Below are 20,680 nucleotides of genomic sequence, written 5' to 3' on the forward strand. Positions count from 1 at the left end.
TTGAAAATGGTTTCGGTTGCTTTAAAAACAAGGCCAACAGGGGGCGGGCATTTTTTCTTATATGGCTATATTTTGCTTTAGTTAAACCTTGGTAACACCCTAGAGGCCACATTTGTTGTCCGATCTTCATGAAACTTGATCAGAAGATGTGTCCCAATGATATCTTGGATGAGTTTGGAAATGGTTCCGGTTGGTTGAAAAATCTGGCCGCCAAGGGGGCGGGTGATTTTTCTTTATAAAGCTATAGTAAAACCTTTTTAACACTCTAGAGGCCACATTTATTTCCAAACATCTTAAAACTTGGTAAAAAGATATCTTGGATGTTTATAAAAATGGTTCTGGTCTGTTGAAATATGTGGCTGCAAGGGTGTTCACTAGTCATTAGAGTTGATTAGAACATTTGTTCTAATAACATCTTGGGCTGCATAGAACAGGTCAGTTCCTTTGAATCTCAGGTGAGAAACTATAAGGTGTTTTGCATGGCCGGCAAGGCTAATAGAAAATATCTCATGTACCGTATAAAGCTATGGAAAGTCCAAACTAAATCCAAGGTACAATTCTACACATGCATATTTGTTGCACATTTAACATGCTGTGTTCAATACACAACAGGGCCCGTAACAAAAAATGAATGACAATATTGAACAAGCCCACACAACAGATTTGACTCTTATGCTTTTGATATTTGTAAATGAAACAAAGTATCCATGCTTTAAATAGCTTTTTGTACGTGGACATGTTACATAATGATGTGTTTGTGTTGAAACAAACAACAACAACAATATTTATTCGTCGAGTTGTTTGAATTTATATGCAATTGCAATTATGAAAAAGAGCACTGAAATGCGGGTGCCAAGACTTGGCTGTGGTTGCAGTTTTAAATGAATGAAAGCTTGTCAGAAGTGACCTTGACCTTCGACCTAGAGACCCAAAAATGGGTGTGGCATGTAGAACTCATCAAGGTGCATCTATATATGAAGTTTCAAAGTTGTAGGTGGAAGCACCTTGATTTTAGACCCTATGTTAAAGTTTTATATAGGGTCACAGTGACCTTGACCTTTGACCTAGTGGCCCAAAAATGGGTGTGGCGTGTAGAACTCATCAAGTTGCAGCTACACATGAAGTTTCAAAGTTGTAGGTGGAAGCACTTTGATTTTAGAGCAAATGTTAAGGTTTTAGTATGATGTGGACGGCGGACGAGCTGGCTAGGACGATACCTCGGGTTTTTTCCGAAAACAGCCGAGCTAAAAATCTTTGATAGCCCAAATAGCATCACAACCAACAGCAATTCATCAGAATTAGGAAATTTTAATTATATTAAAAAAAATTAAATTCATTTTTTAGGCACATTCATACTAAATCACGACAGGCAAACAGTAACATTTGAAACACAAAAGTTCAAAATAATGGAATGTTTTACACTTGCATATTTTGTGATAATGTGCACAACTTGCAACATAGAAATATTTTAACTATGGGACGAAACCTTTAAAATTCACATCTAACATAAATATTGACAATTGCCTATGTCCCTCTTGTTCTTATATTCATACAGTATATGTATTTTTTAACTAAATAAAAAAAATACAAAGATTAATTTGAATTTCAAGAGAATATATAAATATCACAGGTGCATTATGAATAATACAAAATAACTATAGCAAAAACGAGTATTCATTTTAAACAATGTAACATTACAAAGCTAATTTAATGTGAACCTTTAATGTTGTATAAAAATATACAGCATTTTGATATTTATTTTATGTAATAGCCTTACATTATTATAATTATCATTATTTCACCCTCACACAAGAGACACAAATATCATGTTAACATAAACAATTACACAATTCCCTTTTTTTTTCAATAGGCAAATAGTTGTGCATTCAAGAAGTCAAAATATTCAGGTATTAATTGAAAAGATCGTACTTTTTAAAAATAGTTTCTAATCACAAATATCAAACATGGCACTTAGGCACCTACTACTCCCTGAATGGTGATATATATTGTAGCTAAACTGGAGAAAAGTAAGACTCAACTACATAACACCTTGTACAAGAACCTTAGATTTTCTGTAACATTCTATATTATTATTATTGTGTCTATGATTTAATCGTTGAATAAAGACCACCGCAATTTTTATCGCTGGTTACACAAGGGTGACAAAGGTGGGTGCCGTGGCAACACCGCAGTTGTTGTCCTTCTGTGACATGAGAACGTAGCCATCGTTGCCCCAGTACGTGGACCAGGAGTTCTTCACGAGCCAGTATTTCTCCCCGTTCAGTGTCCCGTAGCCTACAGCCAGGACTGCATGGTCAAGGTCATCTGGACCGCTGCCTGGAAACATAGGGTTTGCAAAAAACACAATGAACTGTCTATAAATAAATCAGGATAATTTATGTTATGAAGCAATGTGATTCTGGAAACTGGATTTTGCACACAAAAAATGAATTGAACCATGAATGTTTCAAGTATTTTGATACCCAGATAACAAGAGCACCGCATAATGGGTGCCACGCTCGGCTGCGGGTGCAGTTTTGAATAGATGAAAGCCTGTCAGAATTTTTTTTTAAAGAGGTCACAGTGACCTTGACCTTTGACTTAATGAACCCAAAATGGGTGTGGCATGTAGAACTCATCAAGATGCAGCTACATATGAAGTTTCAAAGTTGTAGGTTGAAGCACTTTGATTTTAGAGCCAATGTTCAAAACCATGACAAAATGTTATGGTTTTAGCATGACGAGGAGACAGGACGACGGACACCACACGACACGATGAGCTGGCTATGACAATACCTCAGGTTTTCAGAGAACAGAGTCGATTCAGTTCAAATGTTATATACTTAGTACATCTTAAATGTATGTTACTAATTAAAGCATACTTCATTCAATCATGTTAGAATAAATTGTAACTGCTGCCTTGTAATAGCTAGTATTAAATACTGTGGACATTTTATTGATAGGCTAATAAAAACTGACTTCAGATGATACAAAAATTATCGTTAAATCACACCCCTATTTATAAAATGTACATAATCCTCGCCTCACATTTGTGTAGAAAGGTAACACACTGAAAACATGTGTTTTATTTACTAGTTTATGCATGCATTTTCCAGTACAATTGAATATGTAGTAAAACTCTTAGTTCATTATTTATTGTTTATTGACCAAAATGTTACTTAAAGAGACCTTTTTGACAACTATCAAGCTAATGGGTACAATAACAGAATTTTATAAATTCTGAATTCAGGTTTTCGAAATACTAACAGGATGTTTTCACTCCTGGAACACGTTGAGTTTTATCAATCTTGCTTTTTGAGGTAGCCCAGGATACAGTTTTTAGCGTTAATTACTATTGTAACCATATCAACCAACATTTTTGTCGGGCGAAAAATGAAATACTTTCAAATATCAAAGTGGCCCTCTAGCCACATACTGCGTTTTCTCAAACAAGCTAAACTATTTCTTGAGTTAATGCAGGATTCAGAATTAGTTTTCACTTATTTCTGAATCTTAAGAACCACAATTATAGTCTAACAAACAAACATAAATACTCCATGATTATACTCCACATGGCCCTCTCTCCATATACTTAGTTTCACAACCTAGCTTAATTACTTTTTGAGTTTCCGATGCAGAATTTTTGGACGGATGACAAACAGTTGGAAACAGATGGACATACTAGTAAATGAATTTCGGTGCATATTCCCCATTTACCCTTTATTTACATAAAAAAATTCCAGTATGTACATGCAAGCACATTATCTAGCTGGGTACATTTAGATAGCTAAGTTCAAGTTGGAAAACTCACATCTGGACAAAAGTAGTTGAAGTGCTGATATGTTTGTGTCAGTGTATAAGTAAAGATTATTTATCAAACATGTCCAAAGTATGTTTGAACTTCATTAAATCATTCACAATGAAATACATGTAATCACTAGACCAAGCAATCATTCTCGAAATCAAGTATGCATCCTATATATACTGAAACATCACAAGACACATCACAACTAATTATCCAGACACCTGTGAGCAAGCAAGCACTTCTTGAGCAAGAAAAATAAAAATCCATTTATAGTTAAGGTAAAAAAGCTGACAGTGATCAACCCAGTTAATATTATTTTCTAGAAGGTGTCAAGTGTTATACAATTTTCATAATACCAAAGTGAATTAGACCATAACTGATGGTGATAATTGCCCCACTAAGCAGTTTGACTGACACAGGTTTGTTGTATTTAAATTGTTAACATTGACCTCAAAGACAGCAAGATAGCTATTCATACTGTAATGATAAAGTACCTGTATTAGGGAAGACTTTGTATTAACAATGGTCAACAATCAGCTGTTCTCAATTTTATCCCAAAAGTATGTGGTGTCCTTTGTTGATAAAATAGTTTTCGTCTAGGTTAGTCAGTGTATTTTTGTTCAAAATCGGGACCGGTATCCGGCCCCATTCCTGATGGAAAAAAGTATATATTTTCCCAAACGGGACCTAAAAATTCACAATGGTAGGTTTTATTTACCGGTATTTTTTTTTTCGATCAACATTTAGTTAATCTCCCATCCAGCTCTACAAGTAACACTTCATTAAGCTATTTAATATTTAAAACATTTATTCTCATTTTTGAAGCATTTGTTAGCCAAAAAAACCCACAACAACACTTATTTCCCGTTTTTGGTCAAAACGCCGCAATTTTTCCCAATCCAAAGCGACCCTGTCCCATTTCCAAAATGGTGAAAACAACAACACTGTTAGTGGTAGTTACATATCACAGTAAGTTATCTGATGTGAACAAGAGGGTCAATTAATACACAGCTAATAATAGCTCCCAACATTTACCATAAGTAAAAATTAGAAACTGGTTCTGTGCAGTTTCTGTTTGTTTATAGTTGGGTTGGGTTAATTTACGCTGTGCACTGAAATACTTGGATAACATAAGGTGAATGTGGTTTTGCTGAAAAAAAGTTTCTATTTGGGGAAATTTAAGCCCCTGTCTGATTATGCGGTCAATTCAACATTCTGAGAAAAATTTAAGCAAAACACGGGACAGGTCTTACAGTTATTCAGTCTTATAATCTAAAAAGTTTGAAGAATGTATTCTCTGTATGTTAAAAAATATTTCATTTCCAGTGTATTTATTTTAATTAAATCTGCAACTTATCAAAAAAGAAACAAATGTATGCATTTTAATCACAATCTGTTATAGTCTCAAAAACATGTATTATTGTAAGCGTGTAATAATGCTCTTAAATACTCACAAGGTTGGTATGAATTGTTTTAGCTATAATTATGATGAAAAGGTGTGTGCGAGAAAGGGAAAGTGGGAAGTATATGAATGAAGGAAATCTATTGTTAACCAGGTGGAAACAAAGTCATCAGAACAGATGGCTGGGGAAGAGAAGGTTTGCTATGGAGAATTACTATTGTTATGGAGAATACAGGTTGCTAGGGAAACTAATTACGTTTGGGCCTTACCACAGGCGGGCTCATAATAAACACCATCAGCATAGAAAGAGAGCGACAGATGGGACGCATCGATGGCCACAGAAACCGGGCCTTTAGTAGCAATAGCGAAGGCCAGGGCCTCCTGGTCGTAAGCCGTGACATTTGTATACCCAGAAAGCTGAACAATGGAGGACACCTTGTCATCGTGGCAGTAAGCATCCTGTAAAATACAGGAAACACACAATATTATCCATCAGAGCATGCATGAGACTTACGTACCACACTTGGGCTCGTAGTAGACACCATCGGAGTAGAAGGACAGAGACGTGTGGCTAGCGTCAATCCCTACTGAAATAGGGCCATGATTGGCGATGGCCATTTTCAACGCTTCCTGATCCATAGAAGTAACGTTGGTGAAACTCTTGATTTTTACAACTGGCTCAGTGGCATTATCATGGCAAAAAGCATCCTGAAATAGCCAGCGTCAATATACATGTCAATGTTCTACATAACGAGAATTTTCCAAAGACAGCGTGCACAAATATTCTTGTACTTTGATAGATTAATTTACATTTTGTGTCAGTCAACAGATACAACGACCACAAAGACGTATCAGAAGTAGAATATCAGATGTGCTGTACATGTTAGTTATAAAGTATATCTTAACTTAAAACCTTTCATTAATAAATTAAAAGAAGAAATATAATCAATCATGCCAAGAAACTAGATTTCAACTTTGTACACTTAGTTTATTATAATTTAATTAACTTTCAAAAACAAGTGTGCATCTGACAATTGTACGCTCAAAATTCCAGAACATACCCTTCATCCAAACCCAAGTTATTAAGTGAAAACTATTTGTCTATTTTTAGGAACAATGACCAAATGCTATCCCACCATATGTCTCCATTAAAGCTACAAAGAAAATTACAGCACAATATCTCCATTGAAACTAAAGTTACTGAGAGGAAAAACTTTTATCTACTTTTTGTAGCAGCGACCTGACTTGCCTAAAATGCAATCCCACCAGAGATGTCAGTGTACAGTACATATATATAGGATCTGGCACGAGTTGTCATATCATACCATATTTTATTAAAAAAGTTCAGGAATTTTGTTAGTAAGCGATCCTTTGGCGAGCTTACTAACGAATTTCCTGGACGAGTTTAATAGAATATGGTATGATATGACCAGTGTCAGATCTGTTTTGTCACATGCTTTTAAATGAGCAAATTAAATAAATATTTACGCAAACATAATGATAAATCTTGAATATTGTTTACATTTCCTGACGTCACTTGGAATGCCTCGGCTTTTACAAAGCAAAATAACAAAATGCGATTGGTCAATAAACGAAAACTAAGCCAATGAAAACGCTTAAAAATGTTGTATTACCGTGTGTAATATAAAAAAATATGTAATGGTTGTATTACATTGGAAACAGGGTATAGCATGTGATAATAACAAATCTGCAGCACAATACCTCCATCAAAACTTAAGTTATTGAATGGAATTTTTTTTTCGACTTTTAGTATCAGTGACCTTGACCACACTGGCCCCAAATGCCATCCAAGGTTAGATAAGCCTGTAACCCACTAAACCCAAAATATATTTCTAGCATCAGCATCTTTGACAGTTTGAACTTAACTGAACTGGCCCAAAATGCAGTGCCATACTAGCTAAAGCAAGCCATTGTTGCAGCTATACATTAAAATGGGCGTGCTCTGTGATAAAGGGGTTAATGCATGAATGAGCGTGAAAAATCATCCCAGATTAGCCTGTGAGGTCCACAAGGCTAATCAGGGACAACGCTTTGCGCATTAAATAGATTTTCGCTAAGAAGACTTTCTGTAAATGAAAAATATCGTAAAAGCAGAAAGTGACGTCCCTGATTAGGCTGTGCGGACATGTCATATTGCTTGTTCATTTACTCAATAGAAACGAAAGTTATTTGAGATCGCTTGCTTTGATAACATATCAGTTTGTTAACAAGAGAACCGCATAGGGGTGTCAACACTCGACTGTGTGTGCTGTTTTGTATAAATGAAACTTTGTCAGAAGTGACCTTGATTCATTCAAGAAAATGACTTCGTCTATTAACCTGTTGCTTATGCGGTTGCGAGCCTTGATAACAAGACAACCTGTTTTCGAGAACACACACTCAAATGGCACGGAAGTCAATGGAGCAGACAAGAGCTTCATGGGACACTTTCTTAACTGTTGGGAATTGTTATTTATTTTCACACCACCATGTCAACGGGTCGCCATCTGGTTGACAATTCAGGCTCATGTTTGTTAACATACTGTTATGAGCAACTTCATTTTACAAAAACTAAATTTAATAATTTTATGTTTTATAACTTTTTAATAAATGATAAGTAAATTGGCAATAATATTAATTTCTGATAAAACAAATACGCTGTTGACTCGAAAAGTTTTTAACTACAAATGCAATTCTTATAAAAAAATACTTATAAACAATTTATTTTTGCGAGCAATTTGTGTTGTATAGTGGTTAACAAAACATCAAAATAAGCTGTCAAATGTCTCAACTGATTTTTATTGCGAGCTAGATACATGTGTCAATTATGTATTCGCTTATAACACCCACTTCCCGCAGTTGGAAAGTAAAATTTTTGTGAGTAGATGAAAATAATTATCAAAACTTACTCCATGTTTGTAACCACTAAGGAACTGATTTATCGCTTCATTACTTTATTTGTCGAGATGTTATTTACTATCGTGTCAACATGTTGTTCTAACTGGTCGCCAATATAAGTGGGCAGTATGTCTTCGCAAAACTTAAAATTGTACTAATTTATCCATGAAAAAAGTACAATCAAAACTTTTTTTCAGGTTAACCTTTTTCCCAAAAATGTAACTGGTCGTTTCGGTAGGTTAATCCCTAATAAAAACATTACAAATGCATTATTTTTCCAATGTCGATTTTATCATTCTCAATATATATGTTTAACATTTCTCTGATTTAGCCGTATTATTTTGCAAGTTTGGCTATTGTGGAATCTGATTTTGTTCATTGTCATTTTGCCAAATTGTGAATAATCACTTGAAGATAAGGGATTGGAGCATTTGTTTTCATTTCCAAGTGGCATCTTTGCACATTTTCTTACCTGTGCCAAGTACTGGCCGTATTGCTCCTCCGATGTGAGCCCTCCAACCTTCATGATGTAGTTGTAAGACCTGCAAAATAACATTGCAGGCTTCTCTAACTGTTGAATTTAAAAAGTTTAAAAAGGAAGTAAACAAATTAACTTTTACATTATTTATCCATATTTGACTGTTTACTAAAAACACAATCATTTTAGCCTTACAATCTTAATATAACTCTAATGCCCTTAACGCAACCTGTTCAAAGTCAAGCAAATTAATAATTATTATTATTTTTCCATAGCTTAAAAAAGGCATTGTAACTTTTATAAAACAAAAGAGTTGAGGCCCTTAGGCGCTTGCCTAAGACCTGAAGGAACTAAATTATTCTGTGAGTTCACAGAAAATAAATACTTGATGAAACATATAAACCATGCTCTGTGAAAAGGGGGTTTAATGCATGTGCATAAAGTGTCATCTGCACAGGCTAATCAGGGACGACACTTTCCGCTCTTATAATATTGCCTGTTTAAAGAAAGTTTATTCTTAGCAAAATCCAGTTTAGGCGGAAAGTGTCATCCCTGATTTGCCTGTGCAGACTGCACAAGCTAATCTGTGATGACACCTTACGCTCAAGCATTAAACCCTCTTTTAACAGAATGCTGCTCATATTTAATTTCTCTTCAAATTTTTATTTTTTTTACTCAGCTGAGATATCACTAGAACAAATGTTCTAACCAAGTTCTAAAAAAGTTTCATGCATGAAGATTTGACTTAAAATGTGTCTATTAGACGATAGTTTTTTCTATTATTTACCTTGAGACCTAACTAGCCATTTTTTAACAAAGCATGTTTATCATTACAACAAATTATGTCACAATGTTTCATGGCGATTGGGCAATAAATCTGATTTCTAGATTGTGAAAAAGCTGTCTCTTTTTAGGCTAGCTGAAACCAACAGATCATAGAGAAACTTTTTCTTTATGGTAAGCTAAAAAACACAGTCAATCAGTTGCTATGGTTACCTGAAATCCTCGCCGCCATCACAGCCATTGTTTCCCTCGCCCCAAGAGCAGTCAATAAGCTGCTGCTGGGAGAAGCGAACTCTATACCCTGTCTTGAGGAAATACGCGCCTTCGATAGTCCCCACAGTCCCAAAACTCCAGCACGATCCACACACGCCCTGGTCTTTCACTTGAGTTACGGCCCCTGGATTTCAAAATTAAAGGTTCGAAAGTATTCCATTTCTCAATTGACTTGATAAGGAACTTGAATTATGCCCCCTATAATGCAAATAATTGTTGTACAGTATTTCATGAATTTCAATGTTCAATATTATAGTATCAAGGAGAACAATATTTTAGGTTTTTTAGTTACTAAATAATTCATTAGTTCATTGTGTTTCAGTTTCTGTAAATTATACCCTCCAAATGTCAGTTTTTCCAAAACAATTTAAGATACAAGTAAATGGGATAAGCCACAAATGGAAATCCACACGCAATGCAAACCAGGGGCAGAATTACTTTAAACACAACAACAACTACATCAATACCAAGAATCCTCCAATCAATGGTGTCAGGAACTGATGCGCGGTTCACTTTAGACTTGTCAAACACCTGGGCGCCGTGATCCCCAGGGGTGTGGCGGTAGCCGTTGCGCATCTTGAGCTCTGCCCTCGATAGATCTGTGAGGTGATTGACAGCCAGTCTGTAGGTCAGGCCCTGCCTGTTCTTGGAGTGAATGAACCTAGAAATGGCAGAGCACAGTGTTATCTTAAACCTATGTGATTGTGCAATTACTCTTAAGTTATTGACAACTGCTAAACAACTAGTAAACAAAAGCAAGGGAATGAAGATCAACCATTTACCACTAAGACACACATTTTGATGCATTTGTAGTCCCTTAGAAAGTTTAATCTAAGTACAGACCATTCTTACTAAATTCAAGTTTTAAGGCTTCATTTCCAAAGCTTAGATACTGATGAGCAGCAAACAGCATAAAAACTGAACAGACTGCGAGTTACTTGCAGGCTGTCGTGGTTTTATACTGTTTGCACATAGCCATTTTCACCTTTCTTCTAATGGGGAAAGGGTTAAAACAACTGCACTGCAGAACCAACATACAAGGCAACATTTCTTTAACTTTCAGGAAAATGTTAATCACCCGATCCTCATTCTTTAAATCTCCGCTTGCAAGCATGGAGCTTCGTGCTCACCTAAGAAAAGGTTGGGCACCAGTGACACTTTTGAGTTATGTTCTGAGAAAACTGGGCATAATGCATGTGCGTAAAGTGTCATCCCAGATTAGACTGTGCAGTCCGCTAAGGCTAATCAGGAAAGACACTCTCCGCCTACATTTGATTTTTGCTAAGAAGAGACTTCATTGAAGCGAAAAATGTAATAAAAGCGGAAATTGTCGTCCCTGATTAGCCTGTGTGGACTGCACAGTCTAATCTGGGACGACACTTTACGCACATGCATTAAATCCAGTTTTCTCAGAACACTACTCAAATGTGTCACTGGTGCCCAGACTCATTTAATCTGTCAGCATTAGGTCATGCGCTCACCTGACGTTTTGTCTGAAATTGTGCATCCTCTGTGCGTGTTCTTTCTCGTGTCCGTACACCTTGCCGTGCTTGCTCTTGAACTGGTCAAACATCTCAGTGATGTGGTTGTCATGGTGACTCACATACTCCATGATGGGATTGCTAAGGACGCGGTGCTCACCACTGCCAGGTCCAGGAAAGCCCCCACAGGTCATGCCTGAAACCAGAGGTCGATAATTATATGGCACAATGATGTTTTAACCATTTCACTCCATATGGCACGACCGCTTAGAAACAGCATTAATTATGCAAATGTTCAGATTTTCTGTAATAAGAATTATCATGCTCTGAAAAGAATATTAATTATGAAAAAATACATCTTATAATATTGATTATTGTATTAGTGTAAATGTATTTAATTAAAACATAGTAAAAATGCTTGTAATTTTGCTTTGCTTAAACATCTATATATCATTTCTTCCTTAGTAGTTACATGTTTCATAACTATTTATCTGTGGAAAACACATATTTTCAACTGAACACTTTAAAAGTGATTCAAAAGGTTTTAGCAATAAGCTAATATGGCAAATTGAAAAGTTAGCCCTGTAAGAAAATTCTTTCAAAGATGCCTTAAAAATATGTGTCCGCCAAGTGTATATGGTGTAAATGTATATCGTGTACACCTAGCAACCGGGAGGTCATGGGTTCGATCCCCACCGTAGGAGCATTCTTTCAATCTCTTTCAAAGACACCAAGAACTGGTTTTAGTCCCAGGAAACCGACTCGAAAGTGTTTCAAATAAGGCTTAGGCTTTCAATGCAGTCAAGCTAATATAAATAGTTTTAAAATAAAAATATGTGTTTTCCAAAGAGCTGTATAGATACAGCTCCAGATCTTACCCTGTGGTGGATCAAAGGTGGAGGCTGGGATCGGAGCCGTGTTGTACTGAGAGTAGTCGATCACGTATTTGTCATAGTGGGAGCCAAGTAGGGAGTCAAAGCCCATCATTATATAGCGGACAGGACTGTTGTCGCTGGGGTCGACCCACATGGTGTAGGTGTTCTTCTTGTGGCCCTGTTGGTCCACCAACACCCACACGTCACAAGCACGGCCATCAACAATGTCCTGCAGGCTTTGTTTCTGCATGAAAATATTAAATACATGTTGTTTTAGACATCTTCCTCATAAGTCCCAAAAGGTTGCAAAGATTGGTACTCTTTATTAAACAGGCTTTAACTCAATATTAATGACAACCTGGTAAGACTTTTTACACTAGCCAGTCCAATTTTTTGGCATGACCTTGTTACAATTAAACATGCTTGTCCGAGGACTAACTGACATTTTGGGAGACAAACAGTTTTGCCTTTTATTTAAATATTTGGGCCATGCTCTGTGAAAAAGGGGTTTAATGCATGTGCGTAAAGTGTCGTCCCAGATTTACTTGTGCTCAAGATAATTAGGGACATCACTTTCTACTTTTATGATATGTTTTTGTTTTAAGAAAGTCTCTTCATAGCAAACATCCAGTCAAGGCCAAAAGTGTCGTCCCTGATCAGCCTGTGCGAACTGCACAGGCTTATCTGGGACGACACTTTACACGCATGCATTAAACCCCCTTTTCACAGAGCCTGCTCATTAAAAAAAAACAAAATGTGAGCCTTTGCCGACCAATTTCTTAAAGCTACTAGAATCAACATATTAGAATACATAGCTAGCTGTCAAGCTAATTGGTTTATCTGAACTTCAAACCATCGTGAAACATAAAACCCTGTTACCTGAAAGCCAGAGAGGTCTGGCAGTACGTTCTGAATATCAACTGTGGAGCCACTGGTTCCATTGACCTGGAAGCAGCTCATGACATTGCGCTGCTGGTAAGTGGTCAACGGAGCAATCTTGTAGCTGGAGCCGTACATGAACATATCAGCACGCTGCATTGTCTGAACCATCCCTGACAAAAATATCAACATAACGAACATTCTTGAACCCTTTACCACTTAGACACGTATTTTGACACATTTATAGTCCCTTAGAAAGTTACATTTAATTCAATGCCTTTCTTACTTAATTCAAGTTTTAAAGTCTTCATTTTAAACCCATAGTTAATGATGAGCAGCAAACAGCATAAAACCTGAACAGACTGTGAGTTACACGCAGGCTGTTCTAGTTTTATGCTGGTTGCATAAGCCATTTTCACTTTGCTTCTTATGGGGGAAAGTGTAAATAAAGACATCCGCCTTAATAACACCCCTGTTCTTATATTATATATATTATGTTATTATATTATATCTTATATTATTTATGTAGAAAAAAACTAGTTTAGGTGGCAACATAATAATGTGGCAAATTTAAAATATCTTGCAATTAGGCACTCACCTGACTGAAAATGAAATGTTGACTGGAAATTATGAACGAAAATCCACCATCTTCAATACAAACACATTACATGTAGAATCTTGCTTAAACCCTACTGATGCATTTTTTACATTCATCCACTTTATAAAAACACTAAAACATGTTAAGCTGGTTTCATAGTACTAAATACAAATACTTGTATGCAAGTAACTGACAACTTCCCTACTTGAAACTGAGGAAGGAGAAGAATGACTGAGGAAATAATTCCATGACTAACCCCAACACATGTTAAATGACCAGTCTGATTATTGAACCAATCATGCTCTGATTTGAAGTCTTTCATTTTATCAACTGAGCTAACCAACCCGGTGCAAATAGTTCTTGATTCGAAAAAGTCACAAGTAAATGTGGGTAAGATTTTTTGCCAAAGTCCATACCTCCATAATAATCGATCCTGCTTCGTTTGTTTGGAGCATCATAAAAGCCTGCAAATGGTTCCTGTATTTCAGCATAGGGAAGCTGTAGGTTTCCCTGTACGCTGTACACATTGCCCCAAGTTGGGGGCTGATCCATCACCTTCACCTGCAGCATCTCCTGTGGGAGGGCACATACTGCCCCTGAAGTGGAGATAAAGAATACTATGCCAATGACTAAAATATATTTCTATTTTAAGCTTATCATGTTTGTAATATCCCTGGGTTCCAATGTTGCCACAACGCAGCAGCCCTAATCAACGTCCATCAATACACAGGAAATACAGTTTACCCTTTCTAAGTCACGAGACAGAAAAAATAATAGATGAAGATATTTTATGGAGGACCAAAAAAAGGCAGAGTTGACTCATTGTTAAAACTCACGTTCACTCCTATAGGCTTTGCTCTTTGATTGACTATGGAGACTAATTTGTAAAAATCTTGTATTCACCAATTTCTAGTTTAACGTGGTTATTCAACCAATCGCACAATGTGTTACAATTACAAGCAAGCGCGTTTTCATCTTGTCATTTGCACTGTAACATATTTGCTCATTTGGCGCTATTTTCCCACCACTTAAGCCTTGCATTTAAGGTCTCACGTGTTGATTTTTTTTTTAAAGAGAAGAGTTCAAGAATATTTTATATGTTGGCACATAAATACTTATAAAAACAAAATTATATATAAAAGGAACAATACTGGCACGACTTTGGTATGGTTAACTTTAAAAGACAGCATATGACTTTGACTTGAATACTGATTGAAGTAGCTAAAGAAACTTCAGCGTACAGTTTATATAGTATCGACAGTACCTTTAATGTCGCGCCAGTCAAAAATAATAAAAAGCGACTTTTAAAGTTAATTGTAGCCAGAACTAAGATTTAAGCTGAACTTGAAAACCGGAACTTTTTCTTTGTTTAAGTCAACTTCATTTCACTCCCGCTTGCCTCTGCGTGATCATGAACACAACACCATTATAAAAACATAAATTGAAAGTAATTTTAAGTTTGGTACTAGATCTATTTAAAAAATGAAACGCAAAACCAAAAGTACCAAATATAAACAGCGCCGAATAATACATCCTCACTGCATTCGCCATGTTCCACAAATGAAATCACATGATCTCTCAGCAATCACGTGATTAGCTCAGCAATCACGTGATTAGTCATGCGGTTAAACTTTGCTCAGCGGAACACTCAAACAAACAAGTCATCAATCGGGACAAAAACGTTTTTCACCACACGCATCATTATTAAACAATTAATGATCGAGTAAATATTTTTATGTAACGGTGAGTGTCAGTGATAACAATAGATGCGTTTCATGAACCATTTGCAGTAATATCGATGCACTCTACTTAACAGCGTCTTAGCCACGCTGAGGCACACCGAGGCAGTTGCCTCGGCTAAATTTGCAGAGCCATGTTGAGATTACAAAGAAAAAAAGGAAAATTTATGTATAAGAATAAAATCTATATAAGAAATTGAGGCAATTTGATGAATTTTAGGCACTCGTCTTCTTAAACATATAATATCATTGAGTACAACAGGTTCGTGTTGAGGCAGAGATAATTATTTCAATTTCAGCGTCGTAGCCACGCTGCACATCAAATACCGATAGGTATAAGTACGCTAATTCTGATACGGTTAAGTGTACAATTTTCGCAAAGAAAAAGAATCGTGATTAATTCTGAATAATCTGTTCCAAATAATATTAATAACTAACTGCTTAAATGGTCATTTGTACGGTGATGCAAACATGGCTGAATAATCGATATTCTACTGAAATCTTGAAAATAATAATATTTTTTTTTGATGTTAATATAACTTTACACAAATTTATGTTAATAAATAGATATCCAAAGAGATATAACCGCTTTCAACACGTATTTATAAACTTTTACGACGTGTGTGATGCTAGCCTTTTTAGCAAGTTTAGTTCATAGGTTGAATCATGCATCCTATTAAGTCTTTTTAGCACCCTTTCAGCCTATTTACTCTATTTAACACGTTCAGTACATAGGTTGGAAAATACATGATAATTAGCCTATTGAATTTATTTAGCAGTCTTTTCAGCCTATTAAGAAGGTTTGGTACATTTTTTGAAAAAAATAAATCCTAAAAGCATATGTACCAGTAGTTTTCGCCTATTAAGCGACGTAAGCAAGTTTAGTACATGTCTGTTATAAAATACATCCTATTTAGCATATCAAGCTTATTTAGCAGCCTTTCAACAAGTGTATTAAATAGGTTGAAACAAACATCCTATTTATGCTATTTAAAAACCTATTCAGCCTATGCAGTCTTTTTTGCTTTTTAGCAATCTTATTGAATAGGTTGAACCATTCATCCTATGATTAAGTGTAAGCCTATTTAGCAAGCCATTTGCATTATTTACACAACCAGTTTGTATGAACTGTTAAGTGCCCCTTTCGAACAAACAAGAGTTATCCCAAGGAAGTGACATAGCGCACGCTGATCTACCTTCGGCTGCCTGTCGGGCTGTTCTAGTTTCGGCCCAGGGTTTTAGTTAGGGTTGTCGTCAGAAGGACGTTCATCAAGCCTATTAAGCGCAGCTTTCGCAATATCTACGGCAAGTCGATATGCATCTTTAAGGGCCCCTTTTGTAAAACCAAAAGGAAGAGACCTAGTGCACGCTGATCTCCCGGCGGCTGCCTGTCGTGATTACCTTCTTTCGGCTCGGAGTTTTAATTATGGTCGGCATCAGGGGGACGTACATGAAGCCTTTTAAGCGTATTATGCGATATATCGACGACGAGTTGGTATGCACCTTTAAGGGCCCTCTTCGAACAAACAAGAGTTATCCCCCGGCAGCGACCTATTGCAATCATATCTCCCGCCGGCAGCGTGTCGGGCTGACCTAGTTTCGGCGCGGGGTTTTAATTAGGGTCGGCGTCAGGGACGCATTGATACAGCCTATTAAGCGTAGTATGCGATAGATCGACGACGAGTGGCTATGTATCTTTAAGGGCCCCTTTCGGACAAACAATAGGTATCCACCGGAATCGACCTAGTTCGCGCTGATCTCCCGTCGGTTGCCTTTCGGACTGACCTACTTTCGGCTCGGGGGTTTAATTAGCGTCAGAGGGACGTTGATGCAGCCTATTTATTGTTTTATGCGCTTTAACCAAGGCGAGTGGGTATGCACTTTTAAGGGCCCCCTTCGAACACATAAGAGTTATCCCCCGGTAGCGACCTATTGCAAGCATATCTCCCGTTGGCTGCGTGTCGGGCTGACCTAGTTTCGGCTCGGGTTTTTAATAAGGGTCGTCATCAGGGGGACGTACATACAGCCTATTAAGTGCATTATGCGATACATCGACGACGAGTGGGTATGCATCTAAAAGTGTTTTTTTCGGACAAACAAGAGTTTTCCCCCGGAATCGACCTAGTGAATGCAGATCTCCGGTCAGCTGCCTATCGGGCTGACCTTATTCCGGCCCGTGTTATAATTAGGGTTGGTGTCCGGGGGACGTATTGACAGCCTATTTAGCAAATTATGCGCTATATCTACGGCGAGTGGGTATGCACCTGTGAGGGCCCCTTTCGGACACAAACGAGTTATCACCGGAATTGACCTAATGCACGCTGATCCCCAGTTGACTGCCTTTCGGGCTGACCTAGATTTTATTTAGGTTGGGCTTCAGGGGGACGTAGATACAGCCTATAAAGCGTTTTACACGCATATATACGGCGAGTGGATATGCACCTTTATGTGCCCGTTTCGGACAAATAAGAGTTATCCCCTGGAAGCGACTAGTGCACGCTGATCACCCGTCGGCTGCTTGTCGGGCTGACATAGTTTCTTCCCTGGATTTAAATGAGGGTCAGCGTCAGGGGGGGGGGGGGCGGGGCTTACGTACAGCCTATTTAGCATATTGTGCGCTATATCCACGGCGAGTGGGTATGAACTTTTGTGGAAACCTTTCGGATAATCAAAAGTTATCCCCCGGAAGCGACCTAGTGGAGACTGATTTACCGCGTTGATCATTACAAACACCATCATCACCGTCACCACCACAACCATCACCTTCACAACCACCTTCACCACCAACATCATCACCAACACCATAACTACCAACACTAGCAACATCATCATTTCCACAACATTACCACCATCGCCACCACCATCAGCATCATAATTATAACGACCACCACCATCAGCATCACCATCACAACCACCGTCACCAAACCACCACCATCACCACCACCATCACCTCCAATATCAACACCACCATCAACACCACCATCATCACCACCACCATCACAACCATAACCACCACCATCATCACCACCAGCACAACCACCACCGGCTAAATTGAAGAATCTTCATGGCATCCGTAAACGATGCGCCATCCTTCTCCAGCAGTGGAACCGAATCGTGAAAGAGTCCCATCTGACACGAACAAGTAACTGAAATGAAAATAAATTAAACACTACTTTATTGAAAATATACACTTTCGTTTCATTTTAACTAACGATGATATTAAGGGGCGATAACAGATATATAAAATAAACACGTATAAGCATATATACCGGTAGGTAAATTAGAATACGTCCATTTGCAAGAAAATGTCAGAGTTGAATTACGTTAAACATCTGCACTGAAAAAACGGGATAAGGTGATGTAAGACCTTAGTTACTGCCTTTAGTTAACCGTATTACTGTTGAAAAACAGAACGAAAACGCTATCGAGTAGACTTGATTTTTAGAGCTAAGGCGTTTTAACACTGCTTACGCTGACTCGGACGACTCGGACTCGCTGTACCAGCACCATCGACCCGCGTCAGTGTTTACGCTAGCGGGCAAAAAAGTGTGTCCCTCGCAGTAAAACTGAGGAGCCTTGCCAGAGTTTGAGCAGACAGACACACAGACAGAGCGTCAACAACATTAAAACGTCCTAGCTCTAGAAATCAAGTCGAATGGACAGTGTTGTCTTTCTGCGTACCAACAGCAGTACTGCTTACCATAGGAACTCAACGACAATCGCACATCACAATTGTCTCTTTAATTATACCTGTCTAACGTCAATTTCAAAAATATATGTTATCACTTATCTTTGTATTTACAGGAGTGGAAGAGATGATATTTCAACGATCCATACTTCGGTCTTCTGACTGAGACCTCCAGCAGTTGGTCGTGGTGTATCCGATCCCATCGCGTGTTACTGTCTGTATCAAAATAAACGGACAGCTGTTCGAAAAAGATGTTAGAGATGGCACCCATTGTGTATATTAAATACAGACAAAGGACATTTCGCCAATATGCTTTGTCGAAATCTATTGATTAAAGTTTTAAAGTGTTCTAAATCACAATGTGATTTATTTTTTCCAAATTAGTTGCAGCGCGACAACCTTTTATTTACGATAAAAACGGTCAGTTTTGAAAGTTCAAAAGGAGTGGATTCCGTAAAAGTATTCATACACATTTGGGCGCACACGTGCATTGTTAAATGGCTATTGCTCCCATGTGGAAAACAGCAAACATATAAATGTGTGTTTATGTTCTGCTTAAATTCGTTGATATACTTTAAGCGGTATTTTAGTCAACAAACTATTTTTTCGTGTGTACATGCGTATTGTTTTTTATTTTCCTCAACCAAACTTTTTAACACTAATCACACTTACAAGCTCTGTCACAATTGCAAAGCATGCGCAAATAAGTAATAAGTACATTTAATAAACATTTATATTTACCTAATCAGGCGAACTGCACATCCATTTATTTCAATATCCCAACAACCATTGATCAACCCGATCAAGTTTCACACCTTGATAAACCACCTGATCACATCTCAGAAAGGTGTAACGTGCCACTAGCTAAAATAAAAAAATAAAGTAGTTGTGCAAAGATGGGCACTGTAATTGTATTTAATACAGCAATTATCAGCTTATTCACACAACTGAAGCATTGTGTCGAACTATGTATGATTAAAAAAAGAATACTTACACATTTTGTGATTTTAAGTCTGCATAAACTGCAGTCCTATGAGCTAACCCAAGGCTTGAAAGCGTATGTAACGTATAATTATTATATAAAAATAATCGCTGAATGATATTTGGATGGCACCAGTCGAAGTTTTACGAATCCTTTAAACGTTAACACACACCTAGTGATATAGATTTTTTAGTTTGGCCGCACACTGTCAGATCGTCGATGGTATTTTTTTACTTGATCGGACGTAGGTTATTTCGAATAAGATCGTGGCGACAAGTTATGCAACGAAAGGCACTGAGTAATGTTCAATAGACTGATACATGGAAAACAAGAGTTTAGAAACCCTACTTATCACCCGGGTACAAACAACGCTGATCCATTATGTCAACCAATTAAACAAAGATAGCTTACTTTAAATAATAACGATTCTCACGGTGTGTAACTTAAAAATGATCACAAAAGGGTCAGCTTTATTTGTACCTGCAGATTAGTGTGTTTTCCCAAAAAGTTCCCTTTCCGGGATACACATATTATCGTCAAGGTATCGGACGGCCACCGGTACAGTCATCCAAAGGCCCTTATTTTACGTGCGGCGGTAAACCCTATTCATCTTTTAGTGATATTCCTTGACAATATTCCTGCATGCGCGACGACCCTCACATTCACATCGGTACATTTATACTGTTATAAAGATTGAAATATATATATATAAACGTGACATTGACATACCAGTCGCGATCCTTTTCGTCACAACCCTCTTATCAGACCCGCAGACTAGACGCACGCAAGAACGCTGGAC

General features: G+C 37.4%; 1 protein-coding gene across 2 annotated transcripts; it reads right to left on the bottom strand.

Moving 5' to 3' along the window:
- Nucleotides 1–1,288: 1,288 nt before the first annotated feature.
- LOC127834122 (digestive cysteine proteinase 1-like) lies at nt 1,289–15,130 on the bottom strand. 2 transcript variants are annotated; one of them, XM_052359742.1, is made up of 10 exons: nt 14,978–15,130; nt 13,889–14,068; nt 12,875–13,047; nt 11,999–12,239; nt 11,121–11,316; nt 10,107–10,300; nt 9,580–9,763; nt 8,578–8,647; nt 5,726–5,915; nt 1,289–2,337 (listed from the first exon to the last, which is right to left on the bottom strand). In XM_052359742.1, exons 1-10 carry the CDS (start codon nt 15,021–15,023, stop codon nt 2,150–2,152), a joined length of 1,662 nt encoding a protein of 553 aa, XP_052215702.1. In that variant the 5' UTR covers nt 15,024–15,130; the 3' UTR covers nt 1,289–2,149. The 2 variants fall into 2 exon arrangements, with proteins under 2 accessions (XP_052215702.1, XP_052215701.1); XM_052359741.1 differs by lacking the exon at nt 5,726–5,915 and adding an exon at nt 5,477–5,666 and having other exon boundaries at nt 14,978–15,129.
- Nucleotides 15,131–20,680: the final 5,550 nt, after the last annotated feature.

Source organism: Dreissena polymorpha, chromosome 6, assembly GCF_020536995.1.
Source record: "Dreissena polymorpha isolate Duluth1 chromosome 6, UMN_Dpol_1.0, whole genome shotgun sequence".
In the NCBI taxonomy this organism is placed as follows: domain Eukaryota; kingdom Metazoa; phylum Mollusca; class Bivalvia; order Myida; family Dreissenidae; genus Dreissena; species Dreissena polymorpha.